At 35.3% G+C, this 8,622-nt stretch overlaps 1 protein-coding gene and 1 long non-coding RNA gene across 4 annotated transcripts; both read right to left on the reverse strand.

The window, feature by feature from the left end:
- Nucleotides 1–267: 267 nt before the first annotated feature.
- LOC144998065 (acetolactate synthase small subunit 2, chloroplastic-like) lies at nt 268–3,430 on the reverse strand. 2 transcript variants are annotated; one of them, XR_013660097.1, is made up of 9 exons: nt 3,344–3,430; nt 2,658–3,175; nt 2,439–2,589; nt 2,262–2,348; nt 2,051–2,155; nt 1,831–1,946; nt 1,142–1,759; nt 626–763; nt 268–359 (listed from the first exon to the last, which is right to left on the reverse strand). XR_013660097.1 is itself a non-coding variant. In XM_078957895.1 (7 exons), the coding sequence occupies exons 4-7, from the start codon at nt 2,307–2,309 to the stop codon at nt 1,726–1,728; spliced, it is 303 nt and encodes a 100-aa protein (XP_078814021.1). In that variant the 5' UTR covers nt 2,310–2,348; nt 2,439–2,589; nt 2,658–3,175; nt 3,344–3,430; the 3' UTR covers nt 1,025–1,725. The 2 variants fall into 2 exon arrangements, 1 of the variants encoding a protein (XP_078814021.1); XM_078957895.1 differs by lacking the exons at nt 268–359; nt 626–763 and having other exon boundaries at nt 1,025–1,759.
- Nucleotides 3,431–3,797: 367 nt separating this feature from the next.
- On the reverse strand, nt 3,798–5,579 carry LOC145044966 (uncharacterized). 2 transcript variants are annotated; one of them, XR_013681726.1, is made up of 7 exons: nt 5,509–5,579; nt 4,948–5,037; nt 4,783–4,853; nt 4,601–4,652; nt 4,457–4,504; nt 4,149–4,250; nt 3,798–3,944 (listed from the first exon to the last, which is right to left on the reverse strand). It is a non-coding gene; the product is annotated as an uncharacterized LOC145044966 (long non-coding RNA). The 2 variants fall into 2 exon arrangements; XR_013681725.1 differs by having other exon boundaries at nt 4,457–4,652.
- Between the last annotated feature and the right edge of the window lie 3,043 nt (nt 5,580–8,622).

Genomic DNA, 8,622 nt, shown 5'->3' on the forward strand with positions numbered 1-8,622 from the left:
TCATAAATGAATATGACACACATTTTTGCGTATCGTAAATTTAAATGTTTAAAAAAATATATTTATATATTTATTAATTTTTAAATTAAATTTGCTTTTACTGTCTCATAATAGAAATAAAATACCATATAAAAATACAATCCATTACATAAAATTTAATGTCATACAATTCTATTTATTACAATATATAAATTTGCATTCATCTTCATACTAACAATATAGAAATAATCTACTTTGTGTTTCATACTAACAATTGAAATGAAGAATGCAACACTTGCGCGCATTTGCAGCATCTTATCTCTTTCAGCTTGAGCTTTCTTTTCCTCCTCTAACTCCAGAGCTATTCGCTTTCATCAACCCTGTAAACACAACACAAAATCACTTGTCATTTTCATTCTACTTTAGAAATCCCAACAGTGAAGTTAATGGATTCTAAAGAAGAAAACTTTGTTCCAATAAATTTAGCAACTTCACTGAACTTTTCTGCACTTGGGAACTTCAGAACAGATGGTCTAAACCCACGTATATCAAAATTTAATGTCATCAAAATGTAAGGAGATGAAACATGAATTAACTTCATTTTAGTTTATGTCACAAAAATGAGGAGGTAGAATAGGTTGTTCACCCAAATTCATGGCAAGACAGCAGGTGAAAAGGAAATCCGAGAAAATAGTCACGATGAATAGATGCTTGATCTTCCGCAGGTCCATGCCAACTAACTTCATTGGTCACTTTCAAATGGCCTAGATCAATTTCCAAGAAACTGCATCCATGAAAGAAACACCGAGAAACCATTTTCAAAAGATGTTTATGCAAAGAACCTTCAATAAGTAATTATAGCATCCCCATACAAACAACTAACTGAATGAGAATGACACCTTTAAAACAAGTTCCATTGTTGCTATTGAAACACTCTTTTGGACAATATTTATAGTAGAAACCATATACATATCCTTATCTATTTATAGTAGAAACTATATACAACACCAACCACTCCAGTTCTCTCCTTCATCACTCACTGTCAAATTAACATGATAACTTTTGATTTACCAAAAGCACAATCACTAAACCCCGGCCAAAAAAGTTAATAATAGAAGAATATACAAAAAAAGCTATTCCATTCCTTCATACTAAATAATACCTTAAACTCTTTCTGTATTAGCTTTGTTTGATATTCATATAGTGAAGGTCGACTCATCTGAGGAATCCAGCAAATGTGGAAGATTCATGATGGTAGTTTTAAGTTGACACTTGTTAAGAATATTAATTATTGCATACAAGACAAATAAATAATGACAAAGGACCACTGTAGCTAGCATGTGCCCCATGCTACGTGATGATGGATCCCTACATATTCAAGCACATGAGATGAGATGCAATCAACATATTTAAGTTATAAATGAATAAATAAAATACAAAAACTTACCCACCAACACAGATTACAGGAAATAGTCTTAACAGCAACTGTAAAGGCAACGACATGGAAGAACTCAAAGCCGAAGGCAAATCCCGTAACCCCGGACTCTCGCCTATGATTCCGTCTTGCCAATCCCGGACTCCCGCCTCTAATTCCCTTCCTTGTATTCGCTTTACTGACCGGACTCTCAACTCTGGAAACAACCATTCCAATTGTAACCCCACTTATTTGTTGCTCAATCTCATGCATCTGCTTAATCAAATCACTGGCAAACGTAACCCCTGCGATTTTCCTCCCTCTCACTATCACTAAAAGACGTTTTCGTCCATTGAAAATGAACACCTGCAAAAAAATATATGTCAATTTTGTAGATTTTTCTACAATATTGTAATAGGAAATTTGATGGAACCCACAAATGGAGAATGAATGTAAACTGTTGAACCAATTTCTCAATAGATTCATCTGTTCCAGGAATCACACTTGTAATCCAAGCTATACCCTCCATTTCTGCAGGACCTGCAGCCAGACTCTGCACATATTAACACAACACATTTTTTTATTTTTAAATATTGTTATTTAAAAAAAGTAAACATTTCACCTAAAAAATTATACTATAAGGATAAAAAACCAAACCTGGATGTTGTAACCCTTTATGGATATAACTCCGGTGACCAGGTTGAGAACTCCAGGAGCATTATTGACAAGAATGTTCACAGTGTGAGACTTATGACTAGTTAACTGTTTTATTAATATTAAATCTAAGTTATATATAGCCCATAAACTATTTGCTGAATAATGATTGATAAGACATTAATGAAAAATGAGAAATTGATGCATATCTTACATCTTCTTCATAAAGCACACCCCAATGGGGGTCAAGGACTTGATTCATTGAGAACCTATTGTAGTACTCCACATGATAAACATCTCCCTACATTCAAACAAACATATCACAACTCAAATTAATAAAAAAAAAAGTAATTATCACAAATAGAAACCTGCAAAGAATTAAAGAATATACCCCTGAAACCGCACTCAAGTTCTTATCAACCGTGTGACTTATATTTGAGGCAGTAGGAATTGGAGTTGGGGCTTCCAGATTTGGATACGAAGCAGCACGGAAGTTCCAAAATGGAGCAGTTTCACCCAACTTTTTATCTTCTTAAAGCAATCTACAATTTGCAGCATACATAGTTAGTGTGTGTGTTGCATGAAAAAAGGCATTTAAGACACATCTCACCTTCCCTGTTCTTGTGAGCTCTTTGATTCCAAAATTGGCTAAGTTTCTCTGAACAGTAACCGTCTTCCCAGGATCCTCAGTGACCTGATTAACCAGAGGAGATCTGTAATTACAAGCTTGGCTAAATTACTATTAACAAGTGTTGTTTACTTTAATTGTATGACTGTATGTTTATAATGAGTCAATAGTCATATGTAAGTGCAGATGTAATGAATAGGTCACCCTAGAAAGCTTCTTCTAGACTTTAATGAGACAATACAGTGGACTAGTGAAGCTTTTTAGGGCTAATTTTTTATGATAAACAAGAGATCGAGAACGGGTTTTTTTTGTCCTATTTGACTTGAATCTCAGTCGGCCAGTCCAACACATAATATAACTTGGTATGTTGCAACATTGGTTTTCCACCGGTTCCTTTCGTGAATAAACAGATGGAGTGACTGTGCTTTTTTCAGTAGCTTAAATCCACTTAGGTTGATCAGGCCAGCATGCAAAATGGCTCTAGCAGTTGCTTCCAAAAGCTAAAACAACAACCAAAATTTCACTGATTCAATTCATTTTTAATATATATATATATATATATATATATATATATATATATATATATATATATATATATATATATATACACATATACAAGTCAATGAAAGAGTATGTGAAATGAAATTAAATTTGAAAATATATGATACCTTGAGTTGTGGTAGAGTACATGTTTCTCCGTTAACAAGCATGCCATCTGTAGCACGAAGGAGGAGATCTAAAGCACTTGCCATCATTACCAAGGACCATTTCTACAATATATTCATGCTATAGGGACCATTAATGTAACAAACTTTTAAGGGACCATTTTTCCATATTTTTCTACAACATAAAACTTATTTAAAACCGAATATGGAGCAATTAAACTAAATATATTTCATAAACTTTATTATCACACATAACCATGTGATTGCCAAACAAATAAGTAAATACATAAAAAAAAAATAAACAACACAAATGTCTTTACAAAATAAAAGAATGGATAGGAAATAAGACACAATAATCACAAACCCACCACAACCCATGCAAATTGTGTTCTAGTGGCTTTCTGAACCTACTAGCACTATATTTTTCTAAAAAAATTATTATGAATTGAAAACAACAACTTTTTACCAATAGTGACTCTTTATTTACAAAACCAACTACATGAAAGTATAAGATGCTTACCTGTTTCTTTAGTAACTTCCAGCAAGTTTTTTATGAATGTCAGCCATGTCACTCAAAACACCCAATTCCATATCCTTTACGTACCTGCATCAGACACAAACTCCCATAAAATGAAACACATTCTTTTTTTATAACGACACTATATTAAAATAAAAATCATATAAATCCAAGGGGAACTACAAATTATAAACTCTCCCCGCAAGAGACAAGCCCTAAATGAGATGCCATCAAAGGGTACATACTACTTCCATTACAACCATTTAAATATGAAAGGAACAAGGATCATACCTCAACCCAATCCTTAGGACTGAGATCTTCCCATTTCTTATCCACCTTCCAAGGAGGTCGGTTGGAATCATGATACATTGTAAGCCTTTCAAGTTGCAATGACTGAAAAAACATGTGAGATATTAAAAAGACATAAACTTTAAATTTTTGGTAAGTGATGATAAAGCAGATGCCATCTATCATAAAAAGGACATAAATAATTGAACTTTGTTAAGAATTCCTTTCCTTTTCCTAAGACCTAAAAAGGTGTCAATGACTAAATATTTAAATGGAAAAGTAGGATACAAAAGATGGCAAACGGGACTGACCTTTCGCAATTTATCTAGTGCACCACTGGTGTCAAATGTTTTCATCTACTGTAAAAGCAAAAAGCTTTTCCATAGTAAGACCAACAACAAAAGGATGTCCTGGATTGCTAAAAAACATTGTTCAAATAAGACTTAAGCACATACATTTCCAAGCTTTTATTTTGATATTACATCAAGTATTGCTGTCTCGAATTTCCTGCAAGACAATTGAATATTGAACAAGCAGCCCAAACTTAATAAAGTTAAGCAACAGTTAAATCAAACTGAATGTAACTAGAGACATCTTAAATTTTAAGTATACTATGGAAGAAAAAGCAATATATTACCTGGATCTGTTGTATGTTCTTGATTTTGTGAAGATGAGTTAAAGGAAAGAACTAGATAACCAAATGACAACCTGCATAAAACATAATAATCAAAATCCGAATTTAACATTAAAAATACATGATAAACCTAAATGAATTACAAAAAGGGCTAAATTCATATCTTACCTCTAGTGAAATAAATCTCAAATTATCAAATCTAGGCATATATCATCAGATGACTCGTGTTTCCTGTCTTTCCACTCTTCCTTCAGATAACTGCATTGTCATATCCATAGATAAAGTTTAATTGTTTGAGTTTACACCCCAATTTCAAATTATGCAAGTGGAAAAAAATTAAAAAACAACAGAAAAGTAAAAACACAAAGCTATAATACGGAGAAACAGAGGTAAGAAACTATAACAAACAAATAAATGCGGGTGTTGCTATTTTTTAGAGTTAACCCTATATAAACTACAAAATGTTGGTTCTTATAATTATAGCATATCTTACTATTTGCTTGATTGAAACCTGCAATCAAGGACCTTGAACAACATAAATAAATATTCTTATTATATAAAGATAAATAATGGGGGATAGCCTTGATTAGATTCTGAAAAACACTAGTTTTGTTCTCTCAAGAAGTTGTAGAATCTTAAAGCAGAAAAAGAATCAAACATGTAGCTATGATTTATCCACCTTTCATATAGTGTCCTTTTCCATAAATAAAATTTAAGAGGCAGGCTTACCGACTCAAGAACTTCTAGTTGCTTTTTCAGTAGCAGAGACGCAGCATGCTACCAAAGGGTTTCCTCCGTGCTTTAGAGCACTTGGATGAATCTGTAGAAAAAAAACATGCACTAAGAGCTCCAGCATAAGAAACAGAGGGATTGAAGTTATAGAAGTTGGAATAATTTCAGAAATCCAGTTGGATCGTTCCTGAATTATGCATATAAATCAAGGAAAGAGTCGAGAATATCACTAAGATTGGGAATTAGGGTTCTTTCTAGAGAGGCGAGTTAGGGTTAGTTTGAGGAAAGTGGGGAAATAAGGGTTAATGAGTGATTTATGCATCAACGGTAAGAAAAAAAAGGGGAATTTGCAGATAAAATAATGAAATTCGGATAAATGCATATCGACATGCCTTATTCATTAAAAAAAGGTCCGATCCATAGAAAGAAAAAAACCCCCACAACAGCCAAGAAGATAAACACAAGAACAAGCTTTGACCACCACCAAAGAGAGCACCAAAAGCCGCGACCAAAACTACTACAACTCCTCGACGACGAGGAAGGAGAAGGCAGCAAACAATAACCACCGCCGCCGCGACCAGTACCACCACCCAACCCCTCTAGTTCCTTCAAAATTACATAATCATCCTTAGGATCTTCAATCGTGATCTTCAAAAGGGTGAATACATCTGCTTCCTCGAAAAACAGACGTACGACCAGCGGCGATACTCTTCAAATGACGCATCACATTCATTATGCTTGACTAAATCACAACCCTAAATTACCCCTTCTCTTCGGATCTTAAAACACTTATCCAAACCATTCTTCAACAAAAAAAATAAACGAAATCAACTAATGGAGGAGGAATCTGCGACATAGCACGCAATCCTCATCCACCTTCCTATTCTTCTCTCATAATGTAATCTGCAAAGTTAAGCAATTGTCGTAGTCTCCGACAAGGTTAGGTGAGCCCGAGGCCTAGTCACCGAAGAGGAGAAGAATAGAACAACAAGGACCAGGTACACCAAAGCACGAATGCCAACACGCTCGGAAATGTGGAGTTTTCAATTTTTTGGGTTTCTAATTGGAGGTCGATATATGTTTTCAGACTAAAACCAGAGATTAGAGAGCCGAAGAAGAGAGAATAACAGAAGCGTGAAGTGTGGATTGAGTTTTTAAGGTTCAATGGCAGTGGCGGTGGCGATGGCTTAGGGTTTACGGAGAGAAGGAAATAGTGAATTAAGGGAGATACTGAGGAGACAGGGTAGAAGTAGGATTCTTCAAAATTTTAGAATTTCAGGCGATTTCGTTTTCCCCCTTTAAAACGCGTGTTTAAGAAAAAAAATATAAAGCGACATTTGAAGTGGACGCACATTTAAGATAAGAGCCCTCCGTGTTTTCATTTTTTTTCCTTTTTTGACACTAATTCCAGGGCACGCACAAATGCGTGCCCTCTATCCTTCAAATTTTAGAAGAGATGACTTTTTTTTAGGGCGCATGCTTTTTGCGTATCGTAAATCACTGCGTGTCATTGCTTGCACGTCGTAAAAGGCTGTTTTTCTAGTAGTGTTTGAATTACAAAACAAGAACCCTAGAGGAGAGAGGCTAATTTCGAAATTAACAAACTAGGGTTTAAGATTAACATACCTTTCAATTGTTATAGCAAACAATTGATAATTCTCTTGATCTTGATCTTGATCTTCTTGGAAGCTTAGCACCACAAGTGTAATGCCTCTAATGGAATCACACCCAAACTAGCAAGAAGGAAAGTAGAAGAGAGAGGGGACACGGAGTATGCAAAATCTCGGCCCTTAGGGTTTCTTCAAAAGAAAGAGTGACCAAAATATGAACCAGGAGGCTCCTTATATAGCTGAGGGATCTAGGGTTTGAGGGAAACCCTAGTTATCCTTTGCTTAGGCCCTAAGCAAACCCAAAGGCCTTATCCAAGCCCCTATGGAGGAAATTATTAGGGTTTCCCTTAAAGATTTCGTCCACCCTCATCCAAGGGGGTTCTAGAGCCTTCCACTCAACTATTAGATAATTGCAAACTAGTCCCTGCACTTTATAATTAATTCTTTCAACCCAAAAATTAATTCTAATTAATTTATAGCTAACAATTAATTAAACAAAATGATTTCTTATTAATATATTAATCTTTTAACATATTAATAAATTCATTTATATTAATTTATTAATATTATAATAAATTAATATCTCTTTTTTCATAATTTCCTTGTCCGGTTGCAAGGTTTGAGGGCAACCCAAAAGGACTGTGCTGCTATCAATTCAAGTACCTACCAATTATAGTTATGGGTTTAGACATCTAATCCAACACATAATGTGCTCACGGTGTGAGAATCACCTGTGCAAGTTTTAGGCTCTTTGATTGTTGGCTAGCTTGGTATTGGACTTATCCTTTGGTTTGGGCTCGTAATGGACTAAGGATTTTAGAGTAATGGACTTTTGATTAGGCTTGCTTTGCTGGGCTTGCCCTAATGGGCCTTGGATGATGAATTGGGCCTTAGTGGGCCCAATGTAGTTAGGCCTTGATTGGGCCCAATGGCCGTGGACCTTTGGGCTATTGGAATATTATTGGTTCAGAAAAGTAAATGGGCTTTAGGGAAAGGCCCATGTAAGGGTTTGGGCCTAATTTGGAAAATTGGGCCATTGATGGGTTTTTATGGATTTGATAGTTTTGGGCCTTGGTTGTGAATCTTGTTCGGCCAGGGGTGAAATAGTCGTTTCACCCCAAGTATGGATTATGGATCGTGGGTTGGGACCCAATTGCTAATTTGGTGATATTTTGGTATTGATAGCTCGAGGAGTTTCCAGGATAGCAGCTAAGGATTTCTTTCAGCGGACTTCAACAGTGTGAGGTGAGTTACCTTCTCGGTAGCAGTAGGTCGAAGGCACCAATGTCGACACACTAGTAGTTGTTTATAGTAGAGATAATTATCTTTGTGATAATTATCTGGTATGCCACTATCTGTTGCGATTATGTGATTATGTGTTAGGATATTATGTGGTAGTGGTAGGGGTGAAATAGACCCGGTTTCCAGTTGAAAGAGACAGAAGGGGAGGCCAAGACCCAGATATGTTAGGCAGTTACCAGTTGAAAGAGACTGAAGGGGT

The sequence above is a fragment of the Lactuca saligna genome, chromosome 5 (genome assembly GCF_052625555.1).
Source record: "Lactuca saligna cultivar CGN05327 chromosome 5, ASM5262555v1, whole genome shotgun sequence".
NCBI classification, from domain to species: Eukaryota; Viridiplantae; Streptophyta; class Magnoliopsida; order Asterales; family Asteraceae; genus Lactuca; species Lactuca saligna.

Bases quoted from the DNA above. Each gene is read 5' to 3' on its own strand.
- LOC144998065 (XM_078957895.1), bottom strand. From the start codon at position 2,309: ATGAATCAAGTCCTTGACCCCCATTGGGGTGTGCTTTATGAAGAAGAT. The intron at 2,156-2,261 runs GTAAGATATGCA...TTAATAAAACAG, and splicing joins GTGTGCTTTATGAAGAAGAT to TTAACTAGTCATAAGTCTCA. The intron at 1,760-1,830 runs GTGGGTTCCATC...ATTTTTTTGCAG, and splicing joins TTTACATTCATTCTCCATTT to GTGTTCATTTTCAATGGACG.